This window comes from Spodoptera frugiperda, chromosome 19 (genome assembly GCF_023101765.2).
Source record: "Spodoptera frugiperda isolate SF20-4 chromosome 19, AGI-APGP_CSIRO_Sfru_2.0, whole genome shotgun sequence".
Taxonomy (NCBI): domain Eukaryota; kingdom Metazoa; phylum Arthropoda; class Insecta; order Lepidoptera; family Noctuidae; genus Spodoptera; species Spodoptera frugiperda.
The window spans coordinates 6,764,117-6,788,209 of NC_064230.1; the positions used below are offsets into that span (position 1 = coordinate 6,764,117).

Below are 24,093 nucleotides of genomic sequence, written 5' to 3' on the forward strand. Positions count from 1 at the left end.
AGATAGTCCATGTATCTAGGAAGACTAGGCTATAAAACATGACGCTAGGACCAACAGGAGGCGAGCAGTAAGTATCCGTATTGCTACGCCGTAGCTATTTGCTACGAGAATGCTACGACGTACCACATCTTCAATATTTTTATATTAGATAGTGCATTTATCGAGGAAGGTTATCTATAATATAAAAATAAGTCAGGTTTTCCTTCCTGACGCTATAACTCCAGAACGCACGAACCGATTTCCACGGTTTTGCATTCGTTGGAAAGGTCTCGGGCTCCGTGAGGTTTATAGCAAAGAAAATTCAGGAAAAAAATTTACATTGGTGGCGAAACGGAGTTCGCTGGGTTTGCTAGTAGGCTATAAAACATGACGCTACGACCAACAGTAGTATACAGTAGTATAGTGTACCTGTGCACCCAGTGGCTGGCGTGGGGCTGCGCGGCCCAGCGCAGCACGTGCGGCAGGCAGTCGGGGGTCAGCGCCTCCACGATGGCGTCCTCGCAGCCCTGCACCACGATCGGCATCTCCAGGAACCTGGGGGAAGGGGGCAGGTACATTACACCACCACAGATGAGTTCAGTGGGGTCGATGACTGATCCGGAGCTGCGGACTACCGAGTGGATTTACTGGGGCTTCAGTTTGAAAAGAAAGAGTAGGAACGCGGTGGTTTTTAGTCAGTAAGAGTCTGACACTCTCTCCCGCTTAAGCCTAAGGCGGGATGAAGTAATTGAATGATTATACCCCCTTGAAAAAAAAATTGTCGATGACTCTTCTTCTGAAGGAAGTAGTAAGTAGAGTAGAAACAGAGTAGCTAATGAATCCCATCTTATCCAGCAGTAACTCCTCTGGTGTAGCGGGTGTCACTAGGCAGTGATTGCTTACCATCAGGTGACCCCGTCATCTCTCAGGTGACTTACAACGAACAAGTTTTTTTTTAAGGGGAAAAGTTATCCAATGTCTTCTCCCGCCTTAGGCGAGGCGAGAGGGAGTGTCAGACTCTTACTGACTAAAATTTACCCCGTTCCTACTCCCGCTTTTCGGGTAGGAGTCCCGGTAACCCGCTAGGTAGTCCACAGCTCCGGAACGAACTACAGTTGGGCAGAAAGCTGCCAGACACGATCACCGCCTGGTCGGAGGATACCGCTTTACTTAGGGAACTTTACTCGCTGTTAGAATTGAAACTTACAACGGGATATTTACCATGTTTATTCACTTTGGTGAGTTTCCGATATTTTGGCACTGTTGCAGGCGCCATGATCACGAAGAGTAAATGCGTGCGGATGTTTACGAGCAGACAAATCGGTCTACCCGCTTTCTGGTTCGTAAATAATGAAAAACATGGTAAATAACCCGTCATAAGTTCTAATAATAGTGTTAGTGACTATGTCAGTTTAAACACTTTTACTGACTGTTCCCTAAAGCACGATATTTAAGTAGGAATTAACTTAATATTGAGTAGTATATCACTACAGTTGTATGTATGTATGTATATATGTACCTGGCGATCTCGTAGAGCTGGAACGCGTCGTCCAACATGGCGGCCGTCACGGGCCGCGTGCCGCTGCGGGTCACGCCCGACCACGCCTGGAGTACAATATAGTATAGTCATTTATACATTAACAAACAATTGGGTAGTTTCCTAGGTCAAAAATAAATTATTTTGATATTTTAATATAATAAAATATCCCAAAATAATCGTACTTTCATTCATTCATTTGACGATAAACTTATTTATTTAATTTTTCTTACTATTTTTTGCGTAATAAGTATGCTATTTGACGCAAAAAAATTATGACGTCATAATAAGGTAAGGTATTGAATAGTGTTATTGGTTTGTACCGTTCTATTCAAATAAATAAATAAATAAATAAATAATTTGCAATGTCATACATAATTCATAGAAAAGTAACATTTCAATAAAAGTATTGAATTTGACTAGTAGGATAATACCCTATTCTTTGTATCTAGACACACGGCAGTGTGTCCGCCAAGTTCGAGCAAAAAACCGACACACCGGCCGTGGGTTATATTACACGAACCATTTCGGGCCAAGTTCGACCCACCTATAACTCAAAATCTATTTTATCTACGCATATGAAATTTCTAGTATCTATCGAGATCTACTTACTGTATCTAAAATACAAAATTTCATTAATGTACCTATTGTGGGTCTTGAGATATTGACGTCAGAAAATCGCTATTTTTACTATACACTCACTGACTGACTGACTCACTCACTCACTCACTCATCAAAAACCTAGACCACTTCCAATGGTCGTATTGACTTGAAATTTGGCATGGAGGTAGGTCTTTAGGTCAAGGTAAAGGAAAAAATCTGAAAATGGCCAAGTGTGAGTCGGTTTTAAAAATATTGAAGGTGTAAATTCATACCCCTAAGGAACTAAAACAAAAAAATTATCTATATCTTCCAATGGTCGTACCGACCTAAAATTCGTTACGAAGGTTTGTATTTAGTCAAAGTAAAGTAAAATAAGAAAAAAAGAAAATAAACCTTACAAAAATAAATGAAATCCCATCAAAACATAAATGTGAAAGGCTGCCAAGTTCGATCATATTGGAATGCTTCGCCTATAAAAGAATTGAGATCTAAATAAGTACCAAGTTCCATACACAGACCTCAGTTAAAAATGATATAACTTGGCAAGTTTTAATAGAAAATTACATATATACTTGACTCATTGCGTTTAGTAGGTTTATAAAAAAGGAACATGGAACTTGGTACTTATTTAGATCTCACTTCTTTTATAGGCGAAGCATTCCAATATGATCGAACTTGGCAGCCTTTCACATTTATGTTTTGAGTGGGATCTCAATTTACACAGTAAAATTAATAATTAAACAGTAAGAAATCACGGATGCATAAAAACAAGTAATAAATCCATTAAACATTCAGCATACCATTAATAACAAACAAACAACATAAATTAATAGTGACAATAATTCAGATATAATAAATACATCATAATATGCACAAGTGTGGGCTCGCCATGCTTCGGCATTGCTGTGTCGGCTCGACCGGAGTGATACAACGGCCGAGCTGTACACCGACTTGAAACAACCACAGCGTTGTGCGAGTGAGGTTACCGGATGCCTAATTACCCCCTTTCCCAGTTTAGACAATTCCCGATTCCCCAACACTCTTTAAATTCGTAACCTTTAGATAATTGACACCGGCTCGACCAGTGATACCACGGCCGAGCTGTACACCGACGTGAAACAACCACAGCGTTGTGTGAGTGAGGTTACCGGAGGCCCAATTACCCCCTATCCCGATTCCCCAACAACCCTTAAATTCCTAACCCCCAAAAGATTGGCAACGCACTTGTAACGCCTCTGGTGTTGCGGATGTATTGCTTACGCTTACCGATGATCCGTCTGTTCGATTACCGACTTATACCATAAAAAATAAACATGAGATTCATTCTCTTAAATCTTCGACATATTTAATTTTTATTTCAAGTCTAAGTACAAAAATTGTATTTAGTTTGAGATATAATATCTCGATATAAGATACAATATCTCGAATTTAAAATACCTCCTATTTTTAATGACCTAAGATTTCACAATTCCTCGAGAATTTGGGTGATAATTTCATAAATATAATTGGATAGTTTTCTCAGTCAAAAATAAATGTTACAACTTTTCAATACAATAAAATATTAAAAAATAATCACACTCTCATTCATAAATTTGATGAACTACTTAATTTTCGATTTTTTCTAGCTACATTTCTAGAAATAAGTATGCTATTTGACGTCAAAATCTGATGACGTCATAATAGAGTATTTCATACAAAGTTCATAGAAAAGTAACGTTTTTGACGTTTCGAAAAAAGTATTGAATTTGACTAGTAGGAAACTACCGTATACCTCAAGAATTTAGCTGACAATTTGATAAATAGTATTATATAGTATGAGTACATACCGTGGCCCCGCTGCCGGTACTGCCGGTGGAGGAGGGCGAGCTGGAGCTGCGTCCGATCAGGGACAGGTCCACCTGGACGGCACCATCATCATGTTAGTCATTGTTGAAGCAGAGAGTATATTATGTATCATCAAAGTGGGAATATTTATGTTATGTGTAGGTTTAAAGGTCCGAATTATACTATCATTAAACCTTGAGACGGGATATTTACCATGTTTATTACTTTTAGTATGTCCGTGATCACGGCGCTTGCAACAGTGCTGAAATATCGGAAACTCATCGACATAAATAAACATGGTAAATATCCCGTCTCAAGTTCTAATGTTAGTGTTAGTGACCATGTCAGTTTAAAAACTTATATCCGAAATATAGGTCAAATTATTGTATCAAAACTACAATTTAGAGAGCTTACCGCCGTACTCAGAGTCATTTAATAGTTACTTAACCTAGTCCTTAGCGATTGTTTTCTATACAAAATCGTTACTAAGGAATAGTTTAAGTAATCATTAAATGTCTTTAAGTGACGCAGTAAGTACGAGAATGAGGTTCGGCGTTTTGCGTTTAACGTAAAGCAAAATCGTACTAAGGGTACTGTACAATGTAGTCAATCAATACAAGTTTGATTCAGTTTGATATATCAAAAATATGCATGATAAAGATTTTCGAAAGCAAAGCCTAAATCTTTGCCACCAATTTTGGAGTCGCCGAGTCTCTGGAAACGTGGCTTTAGGCAATATGTTGGGAAGTCTACCCCTTCCCCCCCCCCCATATACTCACAGTGTCAGTGTAGGCGGCGTGCAGCAGTGCGCGCGCGAACCTGCGCGGCAGCACCTTCTCGTCCACGCACCACGCGCCCACCGCGCCCCCCTCCCCCTCCCCCCATATACTCACAGTGTCAGTGTAGGCGGCGTGCAGCAGTGCGCGCGCGAACCTGCGCGGCAGCACCTTCTCGTCCACGCACCACGCGCCCCCCGCGCCCCCCTCCCCCCTCCCCCCATATACTCACAGTGTCAGTGTAGGCGGCGTGCAGCAGTGCGCGCGCGAACCTGCGCGGCAGCACCTTCTCGTCCACGCACCACGCGCCCACCGCGCCCCCCTCCCCCCTCCCCCCATATACTCACAGTGTCAGTGTAGGCGGCGTGCAGCAGTGCGCGCGCGAACCTGCGCGGCAGCACCTTCTCGTCCACGCACCACGCGCCCACCGCGCCCCCGCCGCCGCCCGCGCCCCCCGCACCGCCTCCGCCCGCGGAACCACGCCGCGACATCACGCTCCTGTAAGTACAGCCGTATATATTATATACGAGTATAATCAAGCTATCTTACTAATATAAATGCTAAAGTTTGCGTGTATGTTTGTTACTCAATAACGTCAAAACGGCTGAAGGAATCGGGATGAAATTTGGAACAGGGGTAGATTATAGTCTGGAATAACACATAGGGGTGAAGCCACTGACAAAAGCTAATTAAATATTTTATTGTTACTTCACAAAAATGATATACTCTCTAGATCAGATGACCAACTTATTTAGACACATAAGTGTCTAATATGTCTAATGTGTCTTATAGAATTAAAAGGGTGACAGTAGTATCTTAACCTACTATCACCAATCAAACAACAACAAATAGATTTTCATCTACTGTCACCCTTTTAATTCCATAAAATCGCGAGTAACCACCGGGCCAGTACCGTAAAACGGGGTGAATAGAATTCGAGAGGTGCATATATAGACAAGAGGTGAATAAACTATAATTTTATTGTAACTTTCGTGAGACATACTAAATTAATTATTATGTTATCGGCTTACTCACGTAACTGTTTGACGAGGAACTCGACTAGTTTCAAGCCATGCTAGAGGCTCATATTCATGAGCAGTATTCCGCGACAATCGCCGCGTCGTGTGTCGCGGAATGCTGCTCATGAATATGAGTGGATAAACGTTGGGAAAATGTTCTAACAACTATTCACCCCTCTTCTGTATCTATTCACCCCTCGAATCCTATTCACCCCGTTTTACGGTATTCAATATATGCTATACCTTACCTGAAGAACCTGGAGCGGGCGGCCAGCAGCAGGCGATGGCAGGGCAGCTCCAGCGCCGTGCGGAACCCGTACTGTCTATATGCTATACCTTACCTGAAGAACCTGGAGCGGGCGGCCAGCAGCAGGCGATGGCAGGGCAGCTCCAGCGCCGTGCGGAACCCGTACTGTCTATATGCTATACCTTACCTGAAGAACCTGGAGCGGGCGGCCAGCAGCAGGCGATGGCAGGGCAGCTCCAGCGCCGTGCGGAACCCGTACTGTCTATATGCTATACCTTACCTGAAGAACCTGGAGCGGGCGGCCAGCAGCAGGCGATGGCAGGGCAGCTCCAGCGCCGTGCGGAACCCGTACTGTCTATATGCTATACCTTACCTGAAGAACCTGGAGCGGGCGGCCAGCAGCAGGCGATGGCAGGGCAGCTCCAGCGCCGTGCGGAACCCGTACTGTCTATATGCTATACCTTACCTGAAGAACCTGGAGCGGGCGGCCAGCAGCAGGCGATGGCAGGGCAGCTCCAGCGCCGTGCGGAACCCGTACTGTCTATATGCTATACCTTACCTGAAGAACCTGGAGCGGGCGGCCAGCAGCAGGCGATGGCAGGGCAGCTCCAGCGCCGTGCGGAACCCGTACTGTCTATATGCTATACCTTACCTGAAGAACCTGGAGCGGGCGGCCAGCAGCAGGCGATGGCAGGGCAGCTCCAGCGCCGTGCGGAACCCGTACTGTCTATATGCTATACCTTACCTGAAGAACCTGGAGCGGGCGGCCAGCAGCAGGCGATGGCAGGGCAGCTCCAGCGCCGTGCGGAACCCGTACTGTCTATATGCTATACCTTACCTGAAGAACCTGGAGCGGGCGGCCAGCAGCAGGCGATGGCAGGGCAGCTCCAGCGCCGTGCGGAACCCGTACGCGGCGCCGCAGCCTGTCTCCAGCCGGAACACTAGTCGCGTGTCTGCTAGCTCGCCTGGAATGGACGGGGGGTGATGTTATGTCAATGTGCTTCAAGCTCAAAGGCCGTAAATATCATTCATTCTAGTGGTAGACTATACCGGAGTTGCGGACTACCTAGCGGGTTTACTGAGGTTATATCTATGCTTCAAGGTTTTAAGACAGACAAGATCATTTTTTCTTTTTAAAAAACGTTGCCCCACATTAGGATTTCCTCCTGTGTCGTGTGTGCGTTTACAAACATACAAGTCCACATACACATGACACCCAGACCCGAAACAACTATTTGTGGATCACACAAATAGTTGCTCCGTGCAGGAATCGAACCCGCTACACGTTGCGCGGCAGCCGGTTGCCCAGCCACCGCATCAATCGTGCAGTCAATTGAATATCAATCATTCTATCGATGGGCTATCCTGGAGCTGCGGACTATCTAGCGGGTTAGCGGGGCTCCAGCTCGCAAAGCAGGAGTGGTTGTTAGTCAGTGGGAGTCTGACACTCTCGGAGAAGGGATTAAATTAATTTCTCCACTCAAAAAAATCGATCGCCTATAAATAAATGAAAAAATATAATGAAAGCTTCTGGTCCGGGAACTAATAATTAAATCGTGTTAAAATTATAACTAAATGTAATTGTATCTGCATAAAAAAATACATTTGTGATCTAAGTCTTGAAAAAATAAACTTTTTTTAGTTTTTTTAACTCTAAATATCAATATGAAAAATATTATAATACCACACTAGAACAATTCATTCATTTATTTAAACGCACCAATCTCCGAAACTACTAGCTCAAAATTAAAAATTCCATCTGTGTCGAACAGTCCATTTATCTCGGAAGACTATAGGCCATAAAACATCACGCTACTACCAACAGGAGACTTACCAGAGTCGAGTAGGTACCGCATGTCGTGGTGCAGCGCGTCGGGCGAGAAGCCCAGCAGAGAGGCCAGGCGACGGAGGAGTGCGGGTTCGATCCCACCCCCACTCCCCCCACCGCGCCCGCACCCACACACTCCGCCACCACCACTGCGCCACGCTGGGGAACGATACGAGTCATATTTTTATACTTCGTACAGTACTCTCACAATAATACTGACATGTAGTATGAGTTTAATGTGATCAAAATGGGAGCGTTTTCGACGCTCTGATTGGCCAGCTCGAATAAACCAGCCAATCAGAGCGCCGAACGCGTCGAACTTTTAATAAGGGTGCAGATCTTTTTTTTTTAATGCAATGTCGATGTAGCAACTTGTCCTGTGTCGTGAGTATGTTTACAAACAAACAATTATATAATTGGGTAGTTTCCTCAGTCAAAAATAAATTATTTCGACTTTTTAATACAATAAGTAATCACACTTTTATTCATAGATTTGATGATCTATTTAATTATCGAAATGTTCTTGTTAATTATCTAGAAATAAGTCTGGTAATCGATGTAACAATCTGATGATGTCATAGGCATATGCATACAAAATTCATAGAAAATATATGTTTCAACGTTTCAATAAAATTATGGAATTTGATTAGTGGGAGACTAGCCTAAAAATAAAACTAATGAGTATATAACAATAGTTTTTTTGACAAAGTTGTTTGTAATCATGAGTACAATCACGTGTTTAAATATCGTTCACTAATTACCAGTCACCCTATAATATAGTATATGAGTACTCACTGCCGGTGCTATCTCCGTTGATGATGTCGAGGTCCCCGTCGGCCGGGCCCGCGCGCTCCCACTCTGTAACATACATACACATAGTTTTATTTAAACGGTTTCATTTAACGTGGTGTTTATTATTTTTCTATATTAATACATATTATAAAGCTGAAGAGTTTGTTTGTTTGTTTCGACGCGCTAATCTCCGGAACTACTGGTCCGATTTGAATAATTCTTTTGTGTTGGATAGTGCATTTATCGAGGAAGGCTATAGGCTATAAAACATCACGCTGTGACCAATAGGAGCCGAGCAGAGCGGGTGAAACCGCGCGGAAGTAGCTAGTATGGTATAAAGGTAAGCGTCTTTAAGCCCGTATCGTACGCGTCGTACGCATTCTGTATGACGTCATCAGTACGCATCGCATGTAGGCATTGCCGATGATGCGGTCCGTACGATACGGATCAATGGACGCAGTTGTATGAGTTTCTATACAAGACAAACTAAAATACGTTGCGTACGATGCGGGCCTGTGGACGCTTAACTGACGGATCATCTGATGGTAAGCAATTGCTGCCGTCCATGGATACCCGACATACAAGACATGTACTTTAAGACTTTTTCTTCTCCTCTAATAACATCTTCTGATTTGTTTCGTTGCGGGATCCAAGACAGTCATTCATGTCCCTGGGACGCGCCGGTCTTCAGTGTTCCGGTGTTTTCATGGTTGTATCTACGAAGTACGAAGAAGTACGAAGCCCAATTTCCCCCTTCCCAATCTTTCCAATCCCCGATTCCTGAACAACAACCCTTAAATTCCTAACTCCCAAAAAGCCGGCAACGCACTTGTAACACCTCTGGTGTTTCAAGTGTCCTTGGGCGGCGACGATTGCTTACCATCAGGTGATATGTCTGCTCGTTTATGGCGTGTTTCATAAAAAAAGAAGTCCAGTCTATCAGTATATATGTATGTACAGGAGTTGCAGCGGTATGCGAGGTTGCGGCGGGCTTGTCCAATTGGGTATTATCCTCGGTCAAAAATAAATTATTACAACTTTTCAATACAATAAAATATATTAAAAAATAATCACACTCTCATTCATACATTTGCTAAACTATTTAATTTTCAATTTTTTCTAGCTAAATTTCTAGAAATAAGTCTGCTATTTGACGTCATAATAGAGTATTTCATACAAAGTTCATAGAAAATATCGTTTTTGACGTTTCGAAAAAAGTATTGAATTTGACTAGTAGGAAAGTAGCCTATTAAAAAAGAATACAAGATATGTCTGTGTACTGACTGGCGCATGCGGCGCAGGGCCCATTGTGCTGGGGTCCGGCGTAGAGCGCCAGCACGGCGGCCTCCAGCTCCTCGCGGGACAGCGCCGCGCCCGCGCCGTCCAGCGGCACCCGGCAACACGACCTGCGGCACAACAATCAATATATGTATACCGCTATACAGGCTCATATTTTAGAACTAACCGCTATACCCAGAGTCATTTAACGATTACTTAAACCATTCCTTAGTAATAATTTTATATCGAAAACAGTTACTAAGGACTGGGTTAAGTAACCATTAAATGACTCTAGGTGTGGAGGTAAGCTAGATAAGGCCAGCACCGTTAGTACGAGTTTGCTTTACATTCAACAAAAAGGTTCAGCGTTCAGCGCTCTGATTGGCTGATACGATTGAACCAACTAATGAAAGCGCTGAACACGCTCTAGTTACGTATTCGTTCAACGTAAAGCTAACTCGTACTAAGGGTACAGTATTTCCTACCTGTCTTAAGAAAAACTGATGATACAATCTCTGAGGTAAATACTTGCGCTAAATTAATAATACTTGCGCAAAGGTTGCGCAATGTTTGATGTGTTTTAGCGCAAGTATGGAGACATGGTGAATCAAAAGTATGCATTTTTTTTTTAATATTGGCTAAAAAAGTTGTAAGTTTGGAATTATTTTAACGCCATTAAGCCGATAATAATATAAAATTCGGTATTTTTCTGGTATTCAATTCATTATCACCTGGGGCCTTAGTCTGCTATTACAATTGTGTCAGAATGGTCGATCACTGAGCAGTGCGAGAGTGACGGAGCTATGTAGATTGTATAGCTCCGTCCCTCTCACACTGCTGTACTGTATTCATTATCGGGAATGGTCTAAAACAAACACATAAAAAATAATTAAAGTACATATTATATTATGGTATACTGACACAGGGTACCGCTGCAGCAGGTCCCGGAAGTAGGTACACCGCGCGGCCAGCACTGCGCGGTGCGCCGCCACGCTCCACCCCGCGCCCACCAGCTCCACGTCGCACCACCATCTGGAACCGAACGCGAACCATCACACAACTGGGGGAGGACCCCATATGACTTGAGGTACACAGTCTAAATATTCACAGCACACATCAACAAGCTATAAGTGTGCAAAACCTTTTCACTTTCTCACATAGTTGAAGCAATCGGAACAATGTAACCAAGTATTGAAAAAGCGTAACCTATGGAGTTTCTCGCTCGTTCTTCTCCATAGGAATCTACTCTTTGGAACGAGCAAATAGAGCAACTAGAGGAATGACTGAATATTATTACATTTGCTTTGACGTTCAAAAGTGCCTTCCTGCTCTATTTGAAATAAATAATTTTGACATTGACTTCTTCTCGCACGAAGAATCGCCACGCTTGCTCAATGCGGGTTGGCGATTTCAAACAGGTTTCCTCACGATGTTTTCCTTCACCGTTTGTCAGTGGTGTCTAAATAATCTTAGAAAGTACATATAACTCGGTAAAAGTCACATTGGTACTTGCCGCACACTCATGCATGAGAAGCAGGCGTCTTAAACCTCCGGGCCATCACTACATAGTATAAAACAAATTCGCATTATCTGTCCCTATGTCCCTTTGTGCGCTTAACTCTTTAAAATTACGCAACGGATTTTGATGCTTTTTTTTAATAGGTAGAGTGATTCAAGAGGAAGGTGAATATGTATACTTATATACTATATTATAAAACTGAAGAATTTATTTGTTTGTTTGTTTGTTTAAACGTGCTTATCTCCGGAACTACTGGTCCGATTTGAATGATTCTTTTTGTGTTAGATAGTCCATTTATCGAGGAAGGCCATAGGCTATAAAACATCACGCTATGCCCAATAGGAGCCGAGTAGAGCGGGTGAAACCGCGCGGAAGTAGCTAGTGTGTAATACATCACCATTGCACCCATGCGAAACTGGGGCTAGTTGACTATAAAACGTACTCCAAAAGTGACGTCACGTTTCACGTACCTGTCTCTATACGCATGAGCGAGGATACAAATCAGAAGATTTTATTAGAGGGGAAGAAAAAGAAAACGATAGTTTCCACTTCCCTTGGTAAATTTAATGCGGAAGACAGAATAACTTAAGCCTGAAGGCACAAAAGAGACCGCGCAACTGGGAGAAGCCCAGCCGCCAAGCACCACGGAAACGTACCTGTCTCTATACGTATGAGCGAGGTCGGCGTGTAGCGCGGCGGCCGGTTCCCTGGCGAGCTCAACACAACTCTGACAAAGAGGCCCTTTGGACATGTTGCTAATTCTGAACCCTCAATATGAGTTCACTTGACATCCAAAGAAATAGCGTTCGTTAGTTCATTCGAGCCGGCCAATCAGAGATGTGACACAGTGAGCGCGGTATGTAACACCGCTTTTACGTCGACCCGAGAATCGAATCCAACACCTACGCAGCCGCGTCCGTGTTGGATTCGAGTCCATCGAGTCAACATCGTCGCGCGCGCCGGATAGTGCGCGCGATTCCAGGCAGAGGGCGCGATGGGCGCGAAACTCGAGTCGCCAGTAGCAGCGACAGTCGCCGCGTCGTGTGTCGCGTAATGCTGCTCATGAATATGAGCCTCTAGCATGGCTTGGAACTAGTCGAGTTCCTTGCCAAAACAGTACGTGAGTAAGCCGATAACATAATAATTAATTGAGCAAGAAACTCTATAGGTTACTCTTTTTCAATCAGATTTACAATACAATACTTGGTTACATTGTTTCGATTGCTTCTACTATGTGAGAACAATGTAAAACTAATAGGTACTAATGCAGTCCGGAGCCGACCAGTCCCAGTTGACAGCGCCCGTTCACGAACATGACACGTACACCAGCACCGCCCAACTCAACCATATTGCCTGTTGTCCTAACATTTATTCACCCCATTCCTGTATCTTTTTACGCCATTCCTGTATCTATTCACCCCATTCCTGTATCTATTCACCCCATTCCTGTATCTATTCACCCCATTCCTGTATCTATTCACCCCATTCCTGTATCTATTCACCCCATTCCTGTATCTATTCACCCCATTCCTGTATATATTCACCCCATTCCTGTATATATTCACCCCATTCCTGTATATATTCACTCCATTCCTGTATCTATTCACCCCATTCCTGTATCTATTCATCCCATTCCTGATCTATTCACCCCATTCCTGTATCTATTCACCCCATTCCTGTATCTATTCACCCCATTCCTGTATCTATTCACCCCATTCCTGTATCTATTCACCCCATTCCTGTATCTATTCACCCCATTCCTGTATCTATTCACCCCATTCCTGTATCTATTCACTCCATTCCTGTATCTATTCACTCCATTCCTGTATCTATTCACCCCATTCCTGTATCTATTCACCCCATTCCTGATCTATTCACCCCATTCCTGTATCTATTCACTCCATTCCTGTATCTATTCATCCCATTCCTGTATCTATTCACCCCATTCCTGATCTATTCACCCCATTTCTGTATCTATTCACCCCATTTCTGTATCTATTCACCCCATTTCTGTATCTATTCACCCCATTTCTGTATCTATTCACCCCATTTCTGTATCTATTCACCCCATTTCTGTATCTATTCACCCCATTTCTGATCACGCCGTTTTACAGTTACTACTCAAACTCATACAAAGCGTACAAAACAGACACAGTAGTACAACGTACCTGTCTCTATACGCATGAGCGAGATCAGCATGTAGCGCGGCGGCCGGTTCCCTGGCGAGCTCTGCCTGCGTGACCAGGTCCCGCAGCGCGGCGCCCGCCTCCAACTCCTCGCACAGCAGGAACACCTCCGCCAAGCGCCACGAGCTCACTACAGAGCGGATGAAGCGCGCGTGCTCGCAACCTGGAGAAGGAAGAATGAAGGTGTAGAAGTAATAATAATAATAAATCTTTATTCGCCGAAATATGGTACAAAAAAGGTGGTAACAGGTAATTATGTAGCTAAACACATTTCGCCTTCAGTAGGCATGCGAAAACTTAAGGACTTAAATAACCCTATTATTACATATAAAATTATATTCTATACTTAAAAAAATCTTCTAGGGTATAGAAGCACTTTTCAATAAGCCAGTCTTTTAATTTTCTTTTAAATTTCGTGGTAGGTAGCTCTCTTATTTCTTCTCGCTCGTAAAAAGCTAGCCATCAGACCATCACAGATGAGGCCCAGTAGGGATGGTTTTTAGGCAGTAATAGTCTGACACTTCCTACATACATACATATCGTCACGCCTTTAATCCTTGAAGGAGTAGGCAGAGGTGCACATTATGGCACGTAATGCCACTGTGTACAACCCAATTTTCACAATTTGTGTTGTAAGTTCCATGTAATAGGGGGTGAGCCTATTGCCATATACCGGGCACATTTCCAGACTCCGTGCTACTACTAAGAAATTTTCGAAATAACGAAAAAAGCCTAGTAATACTTCGCCCGACCCGGGAATCGAACCCGAGACCCCTTGCCCGGCAATCGCACTTGCAACCATTCGGCCAACGAGGCAGTCATCCAAATTAAAGTGTTGGAGTAAAAAGCTTGTCAATCGTGACGTAGAAAAAGCTAGCCATCAGACCACCACAGATGGGACCCAGTAAGGCTGACGTCTGATCCGGAGCTGCCGACTACCCAGCGAGTTTACCGGAGCTCCGGCTCGAAAAGCAGGACTAGAAACTGGGTGGTTTTTATTCAGTAAGAGTCTCACTCTCGCCTTATAAGATCCCCTTTCTAAGGGGAGAAACTCATCCAATGACTTCTCCCGCTTTGGGCGACGCGAGAGGGAGTGTCAGACTCTTACTGACTAAAAACCACCCTGTTCCTACTCCTGCTTTTCAAGCCGGAGCCCCGGTAAACCCGCTAAATACTCCGCAGCTCCGGATAAGATCATCTTATATTTACATATTTCTAGGGTTGCGTACTGCCATCCCTTCATAATTCTTTATACATTTCCAAGAAGCAAGTCCCCAAAATCGACACTAGCGCCACCTAGGCAGCGCAAAAACTGCAATCTGAATTAAAATAACGGTACTGTGGCGACACTCTGACAAGTGACAGATGACATAAGTCGCACATAGACTATCGACGAGCAAATCAACGGATGACGTCATAAATATCCTGCATCGCACATATGAAGTTTACATGCGAATTAACACGGATAGAAAATCCCAACGAACAACAGTCGGGCAGAAAGCCCGCCAGGCTGATCACCTCGCCTGGTCGGAGGATCCTCCTTTTCTTAGGGAACTTTACTCTCTGTTCCATTAAGTACTAATCCCACCCAAAACATAAATGTGAAAGGCTACCAAGTTCGATAATATTGGAATGCTTCGCCTATAAAAGAAGTGAGATCTAAATAAGTACCAAGTTCCATACACAGACCTCAGTTAAAAATGATATAACAAGTTGGCAAGTTTTCACACACTTTGTTATAAACCTACTAAACGCAATGAGTCAAGTATATAATTTTCTATTAAAACTTGCCAAGTTATATCATTTTTAACTGAGGTCTGTGTATGGAACTTGGTACTTATTTAGATCTCACTTCTTTTATAGGCGAAGCATTCCAATATTATCGAACTTGGCAGCCTTTCACATTTATGTTTTGGGTGGGATTTCATTTATTTTTGTAAGGTTTATTTTCTTTTTTTCTTATTTTACTTTACTTTGACGTTAAATACAAACCTTCGTAACGAATTTTAGGTCGCTACGACCATTCGAAGATATAGATATTTTTTTTGTTTTAGTTCCTTAGCGGTATGAATTTACACCTTCATTATTTTTAAAACCGACTCACACTTGGCCATTTTCAGATTTTTTCCTTTACCTTGACCTAAAGACCTACCTCCATGCCAAATTTCAAGTCAATACGACCATTGGAAGTGGTCTAGGTTTTTGATGAGTGAGTGAGTGAGTGAGTCAGTCAGTGAGTGTATAGTAAAAATAGCGATTTTCTGACGTCAATATCTCAAGACCTACAATAGGTACATTAATGAAATTTTGTATTTTAGATAAGTAAGTAGATCTCGACAGATACTAGAAATTTCATATGAGTAGATAAAATAGATTTTGAGTTATAGGTGGGTCGAACTTGGCCCGAAATGGTTCGTGTAATATAACCCACGGCAGGTGTGTCGGTTTTTTGCTCGAACTTGGCGGACACACTGCCGTGTGTCTAGATACATACCTCTATTGGGTCGGTTGTCGCGCGGATGTCGAACGAGCGCGATGCGGCGCCGCAGCGTGCCGAGACCGGAGCCCGCAGCCTTCTTCTTCCTCTCTCTACAGGGGGTAAGCAGAGGTACACGGTTTAGTTATTAGGTTTATTTATACACTCACATTTCAAGTGTGGCACAAATGGGCCGGCTCAACCGGAGTGATACCACGGCTAAGAAACCGACGTGAAACAACACTTGCATTGTGTGAGGGCAGTGGAGGCTCAAGGAAGATTGGGATGAGTCTTCAATCTTCCCAACCATCGTTTTCCCTTATACTAAGGCCATTATGCCTTCTTAAAAGGCCGGCAACGCACTTGTAACGCCTCTGGTGTTTCAAGTGTCCATGAACGGCGGCGATTGCTTACCATCAGATGATCCGTCTGCTCGTTTACCGGCTTATACCATGAAAGATTAATAGACAGCAAACATAAGATACATTGAACCAGAATCAGATGATTGAACTTATGCTCCCAAATTGTTTTTTTTTTATTTATTGGGGGCAAACGAGCATACGGGTCACCTGATGGTAAGCGATCAGCACCGCCCATGAACACCCGCAACACCAGAGAAGTCACAGGTACGTTGCCGGCCTTTTAAGAAGGAATACGCTCTCTTTTTGAAGGTTTCAAGTTCTACAAGACTGCTAAGAAGCTTTGGACCTCGAGTTAGACTCCCAGGTAAAGCAGAGTATTTTTTTTATGAGACAAGCCCGTCACAATCTTCCATACCGCTGCAACTCCTGTGCACCAGGATCTACAGTAGATACAACCATGGAAACATCAGAACACTGAAATCTGGCGCGTCCCAGGGAAATAAATGAGTGTCTTGGATCCCGCAACGAAATAAATCATAAGATTAGAGAAGAAGAAAAGAAAACGATAGTTTCCACTTCCCTCGGTGAATTTAATGCAGGAGACAGAATGACTTAAGCCTAAAGGCACAAAAGAGACTGTACAACTGGGAGAAGCCCAGTCGCCAAGCACCACGGATATTTGACATAAAACTAAGTGGGTCCTATGCTAAGCAGAGTATTGCAGAGGGTATGAGAGGTATGAGACTCACCGTATGACATCTGCCATAGTGGGAGGCGCGGCCGCCACGCCGGCGCCGTCGCACGCCTCGCCCTCCTGTAACCACCACACAATACTTAAGAAAATTAACTCATTTCTCAAATACTTAAACTATAAAGTATTATATAGAATAGAATCAGGAGGCCTAAATTGTAATACCTAGGAAACGAATTTCGTCCGAAACTTCGCAGATTGCATACTACAATTCCATTTATTGCGATCTTTCGTGAACAAAAATGAGCGAATGAAATGAAGATAAATAACTAAGTTTTGATATAAAATTAAAAACACAACGTTATGTTAAGAAATTCTATTAGTAAATCAATATCCACAAATTGTTGTTCCGGGTCTGGGTGTCATGTGTATGTGAACTTGTATGTTTGTAAACGCACTCACGACATAGGAGAAAATCCTAATGTGGGGCAACGTTTTATTTAAAAAAAAAAATAAACATGGTAAATATCCCGTGTTAAGTTCTAATGATAGTGTTAGTGACCATGTCAGTTTAAAAATTTATACATATAGCACATCTCTGGTGGAAAAGCGCCCTGAATTGGCATCTTCTAGTTGATGATGATGACGAAGTGCTGGTGAGTAGCTCCGTACCTGAGGATGCGAGAGCGCGGCGCCCATGTCGGCTCGGCGCTCACGCAGGCAGCACAGCAGCCGGCTCATGGGGCGCCCGCCACCGCCATCACCGCGCTACCCACGCGCCACTCGTCGCTGCAACAACACACACATACATACATTACATACGATAGTAATTGTAAAAGTTATTTTTGTGTTGAGTTCATCTATTGAGAAAAGTTATAAACTATAAGTTATTACTTTGTCTATACTATATAATATTATAAAGCTGAAGAGTTTGTTTGTTTGTTTGTTTGTTTGAACGCGCTAATCTCAGGAACTACTGGTCCGATTTGAATAATTCTTTTTGTGTTGGATAGCGCATTTATCGAGGAAGGCTGTAGGTTATATAAGATCACGCTATGACCAATAGGAGCCAAGCAGAGCGGGTGAAACCGCGCGGAAGTAGCTAGTAAAAAATATTTTAGTAGTGTTGCATAGTTCATTTATCGAGGAAGGTTATAAGCTAACATAACAATGAATAGGAGCCGAGCAGCGGATGAAACCGCGCAGCAGTAGATTTTTTTTTTTTGTGTGGGGAAAATCATCCCATGACTTCTCCCGCCTTAGGCGAGATGAGAGGGAGTGTCAGACTCTTACTGACTAAACACCACCCCGTTCCTACTCCTGCTTGTCGAGCCGGAGCCACGGTAAACCCGCTAGGTAGTCCGCAGCTGCGAGGTGGTAGATAGAATGTTTATTATTCATAGAGAAAAAAAAAATACTGCTTTTAAAAAACCCATTTCAAAAAAACCAATAACTAAAAACAAAACGAAAGGGTAAAAACTAAAAAGCAAAAATAACTTTTTAAAAGCAATTTTCTTTTCTCCCACTCGCCTCATCCAAGGCGGAAGAAGAAATAGGATAATTTTGCCCCCTCAAAAGTAAAAGGGGGATTATTATCATCATATGAGTTTTCATCATAACCCTAAGTATTCTTACCCCTTTCCCAATCTTCCTAATCCCCGCTTTCCCAAAACTCCTTAAATTCCTAACCCTGTCGGGTAAGAATATTACATATGTGTGTGTTTTTACGTCTATCATAAAAAAGATATGCACTTATAACTGCAATGACTTATCAGTATTACACAAGTCCCCATGTAGTACAATACGAGCTACGAGTGGAGAAATGCTAGAAATAACAACCGTCTCGATGTTATGTCAACACTGCGCTTGCGCCGACTCGCAGAACAATGATCCTTGCTACTGTATCTAAGGAATGTGCGCACGTTTCGAGACAAGCGATGCAACGACACGCCTTTCATCCTCGAAGGGGTAGGCAGAAGTATCCGGAGCTGCGGATTGCGATGCTTCGCGTGACGATCTGCGGCCATCGTAAGTAGACGTAGACCCGCCTACGGATAGCGAGCAAGGGTAGCTCGCCGCCCGACCAGAACCAGACTCGTGCGTGCGGCGCGTCGCGTTCCGCGCGCCTAAAAGAGCCATCCCACCACAGATGGAGCCCAGTAGGGCTGATGACAACGTAAATGGTTACCGGGGCTACGGGTTCACTAAAGCAGGAGAAGAAACGGGGTGGTTTTTAGTCAGTAAGAGTCTGGCACACCCTCTCGCCTTACCCTAGGCGGGAGAAGTCATTAGATGATTTTGCCCCCTCAAAAAAAAAAAAAAACAACGGCTCGAATCTCGGCCGGCCGGCTGCGAATGAGCCAACCAATCAGAGTGCCGAACGCGCTCTCATTTCGTTTCCGTTCAACATAAAGCAAACTCATACTAAGCGTACAGTCCACGCTACCATCAGTTGACTGCACAATCTCTACACTACATGAGTGTGCAAAACTGTGGCTTGATATAGGTACTGTTTACACAGTGATAACGCTGCAAATGTTTCCTGTCTGCGTACATTAATAACATCAACATCGGCCTCGCATTGTGTGAGAAAATATCGGTTACTGATACTCGGTAACGCGATATCAATGACCGATTTTTCCGAAATGGTTAGTGTTTCAAACAAAAAAGCAGGTTTGGAATGCTTGCTGTGGCGATCTCCGGCCACCGTAAGTACGGGTCTGCGGACAGCGAGCAAGGGTAGCTCGCCGCCCGACCAGAACTAGACCCGTATCTAATAATAGTAATCACATTCATTGGTACACATAGCTTAGCATTGGTGGAAACGGAAAGCTATGTTTTTTTATATGGAAAGATGCGTGCTATGGATGACTTTTCCTACTATCGATACAACAGCGGTTGACAGTCCACTGCTGGACTATGAGCCTCCTCTACATAAGAGGGTTTGCCATAATCTCCGCAGGCAGGCGGGTTGGAGATCGCAGTGTACAAGGTTCAGGTTTATCAGAGAGCGCTACTGCACGGTCTGTGTTAATGTAGTCTTTTAGTCCGGTACACGACACCCGCGGAAAGAGTAGGGGTGGTGACATACATACATGTATTCTAGTTTCTCTCGAATCCTACTTTATCTTCACGCGATAGTATGCTCTAAATGTTGACAATGATGGATGATTTCACCTTGACCCAGTAATCAGCAGTGTGCATAATTTTGCATACCTATCGGATACAAGTATTTCATTCATGTATAACTAATTTTGTATATATTAAGCGTCGTATAACCGAGACAGTCTTTATATTATATGAGCTTCTTTTTTTTGAGGGGGGAAAATCATCCAATGACTTTTCTCGCTTTGGGCGAGGCGAGAGGGAGTGTCAGACTCTTACTGACTAAAAACCATCCCATTCCTACCCCTGCTTTTCGAGCCGGAGCCCCGGTAAACCCGCTAGGTACTCCGCAGCTCCGGATCAGGCATCAGCCCTACTGGGCCCCATCTGTGGTGGTCTGATGGCTCTTTGAGGCGCGCCGGTGCGTACGGCGTGGGTCTGGTTCTGGTCAGGCGGCGAGCTACCCTTGCTCGCCGTCCACAGATCTGCATTAGTTAACACGGTATCCCCGCTATCTGTAGTCACCGACATATAGTCTTCCTATACTTACATACATACAACCAAAAGCCAAAACCAAACACGAGTTAAGATGTCAGAGTCAATATTTGGAACAAAATAAAGCTACAATAATATTTTGCTCGACGCCGAGACATTTTACGACAGGTGTGTATAATCAAAACACACAATACAAGGTGATTAAAATAGTAGGTAGTTAAAATTTTCAAAATATTTACTTTCCACTAATTTAAACGTCGTGTTTTTTATCTTTTATGAGAGGGGGGGGGGGAAGAGTAGACGGATCACCATAGTAAAGATACTAGCATCACCAGTCTCCAGAGGAGTTACAGAGGTACGTTGTCAGCCTTTTAAGGGAACACGCCTTTTATTTGTGGGGAGGAAATCATCCTAAAGCTTCTCATGCCTTGGGTGAGGCGAGAGGAAGTTTATTTTTTGGGGACTCTAAGCCAGGATCTACAGTAGATACAAACATGAAAACACCGGAACATTGAAGTCCGTCGCGTCCCAGGGACATGAATGACTGTCTTGGATCCCGCAACGAAATAAATCAGAAGATATTAACTATTAGAGGCGGAGAAAAAAAGAAGTGTCAGCCTCTTACTGACTAAACACCTCCTCGTTCCTACTCCTGCTTCGGGCCGAAGCCTCGGTAAACCCACTAAGTCGTCCGCAGTCCCAGCTCGGGAGAAGGCGTACGTTTAATAATTGAAATATTGTCAGTTGACGACATATGACAGTACGATCGACCTTGAACCAGTATTGATGTAAACTGTACAAACTAACAAATACTGACTAATTAAATTACTATTTGGAGAATTTCAAGGACTACCTCGTTAGGTATGACGCGCATTTTAATCCCCGAAGGGGTAAGCAGAGGAGCTCACGTTAAGTGTATGACCGATTAATCACCAGTTACCTAGATATAGTTATTATAGGTCCCATTTTTTAAATATGTCTCCTGTGTCGTTGGTGCGTTTACAAATACTATTACATACACATCACACACAGACTTGGAACTACTATTTGTGGATCCTGGATCACACAAAGTTCATGCGGGTATCAAACAACTAACACGATGCAGTCAATCATTGCACCAGCCGTGCAATCACCATGTACAATATGAATGCGTTCATCTGCTATCTCGCCTGGTGATAAGCGATGATGCAGTCTACTATTAACCATACCTACACATAAGCAACCTATTTTCTTGTGCCTTGAAGACATACCAAGGCATACCCTTAGGGGAAAACAGCCTTTGGCAAAGAATTCTACACCTTAACAGTTCGCACAAGGAAGCTTGAAGCGCTTCGTGGGATATCCACCTTGAAGCGGTCGCGCTTTGCCGAGGGTCTTGTGGTACGATGATGGAAAGGATATGGGGGAATCAAGTTGTGAAAAAGTGGTTCGGCACTACAGGGCCGGCTCGACCGGAGTGATACCACGGCCTCACAGAAAACCGACGTGAAACAATGTTTGCGTTGTGTGAGTGAGGTTACCGGAGACCCAATTAACCCCCCTTCCCAATCCCCGATTCCCCAACAACCCTAAAATTCCTAACCCCCACCCCTAACTTCACCGGTGTTTCGAGTGTCCGGATGGCGCCGATCGCTTACCATCAGGTGATACGTCAGGACGTTTACCGGCTTATACCAAAAAAACCTCAATTCCCTAAAAAACCTTCCAAAAATAAAGGCCTAAGGCATGAAGAGTTTGAAGTTCGATTCTCAGTTAACGACTAAGTTTACCTGTTAGCCCGAATGCAAGGAGAACTGTCGCAACACACGAGCAAACAAAAGAAAGGTCAAGCAAGAGCCAACAGTAACTGTTTCATAATGTTACAATGTTGCTAACGTTAGCTTATTGCTATACACTTGAAATTCTTAAGACATTTTACTTACTGCAGCACTGAGAGACATTTAATGATTACTTAGACTGCTCCTTAGTAACGATTTTGTTATTTTTTATAGTATAAGCCGGTAAACCAGCAGAAGGATCACCTGATGGTAAGCAATCGCCGCCGTTCATGGATACTTACTTGAAACAACAGAGGCGATACAAGTACGTACGTCTTTTGAAGGTTAAGAATTTAAGGCTTGTTGGGGAATCGGGGATTGGAAAGGGGGAGTGGACCTCCCGTAACCTCACTGACTCCACGAAACATAACACAAGCATTGTTTCACGTCGGTTTTCGGTGAGGTGAGATTACTTAAACTATTATTTTATGGAATAGGGGGCAAACGAGCAGACGGATCACCTGATGGTAAGCGATCAGCGCCGCCCATGGACACCCGCAACACCAGAAAAGTCACAGGTGCGTTGCCGGCCTTTTAAAAAGGAATACGCTCTTTCCTTGAAGGTTTGAACTATTCCTTAGTAACAATTTTGTTCCGAAAACAATCACTAAGGACTGGGTTAAGTAAACATTAAATGACTCTGATGGCGGCAAGTCTTTTATAAAATGCTATTATCAACAAACAGCTTTATAAAACAAGCATGTCTGTTATCATGTATGCGAGTCACATACAAATATTTATGACATTTTTAGTCATTTCTACACACCCACATGCAAATACCGACAACAACATCAACAGCAGGTGACAGTCCACTGCTGGACTATGAGCCTCCTCCTCATAAGAGATTGCAGTGTAAAAGGTTCACGTTTTACAGAGAGTGCTGCTGCTTGGGCTCTCGTCAAATTAATGTGTAGTCCCTTAGTCAACTCTTTATGTATTCTACTGGCAACAACACCCAGCTTACTAAGTTGTGACCGTTTTCTACCGATGCCAAGTTATGTAGCTACGTGAGTAAGATGTGCCGCCACAAAGTGGTTAACTGTGCGAGGAAGATGCGTAGCTCAAGTATGCGATGTATCGATAGTGGGGAAGCCATCCATAGCACGCATCTTTCCATATAAATCTGAGTCCGTTTCCACCAGTATTAAGCTATGTGTACCAATGAATATGATTGGTGGAAGCCAAACGCATCCACAGCAACATAGCATAGCACATCTCTGGTGAAAAGCACCCTATTAATAAGCAACTAGTACTAAAATCTCAGCCTTTGAACTCCAAAGGGGTAGACAGAGGTCCACATATTATACAATCTAACACCCATGTTTCACCAGTAATGTTATGAGTCCCATGTAATAGCGGGTGAGTATGTACACAGCACACTATTTACTTATTATAGATAAACCCATTATCCTGCAGTGGACTAAAGGGCTATTGACGATGCTAGGGACTAGGTATATGATGTAGCTGTACTATTATCATGTGTATGTATTGAATCTGTAACCTTTTGTACTGCAGTAGCACTTGAGTGTAAATTATAAATGCAAATAATGCAAGGTGGT

General features: G+C 43.4%; 1 protein-coding gene across 1 annotated transcript in view; it reads right to left on the bottom strand.

Annotated features, from left to right (window-relative positions):
- Positions 1 to 24,093, bottom strand: part of LOC118280857 (BTB/POZ domain-containing protein 7) — a 53,911-nt gene that overhangs the window by 27,687 nt on the left and 2,131 nt on the right. Inside the window, 13 exon segments of the mRNA XM_050700674.1 lie at positions 409 to 534; positions 1,499 to 1,584; positions 3,946 to 4,017; positions 5,067 to 5,217; positions 6,824 to 6,950; positions 7,820 to 7,972; positions 8,609 to 8,671; positions 9,890 to 10,011; positions 10,805 to 10,915; positions 13,571 to 13,751; positions 16,083 to 16,177; positions 17,176 to 17,240; positions 17,790 to 17,906. Of these exon segments, the coding sequence (XP_050556631.1) occupies positions 409 to 534; positions 1,499 to 1,584; positions 3,946 to 4,017; positions 5,067 to 5,217; positions 6,824 to 6,950; positions 7,820 to 7,972; positions 8,609 to 8,671; positions 9,890 to 10,011; positions 10,805 to 10,915; positions 13,571 to 13,751; positions 16,083 to 16,177; positions 17,176 to 17,240; positions 17,790 to 17,858 (1,421 nt within the window). The 5' untranslated portion in view covers positions 17,859 to 17,906.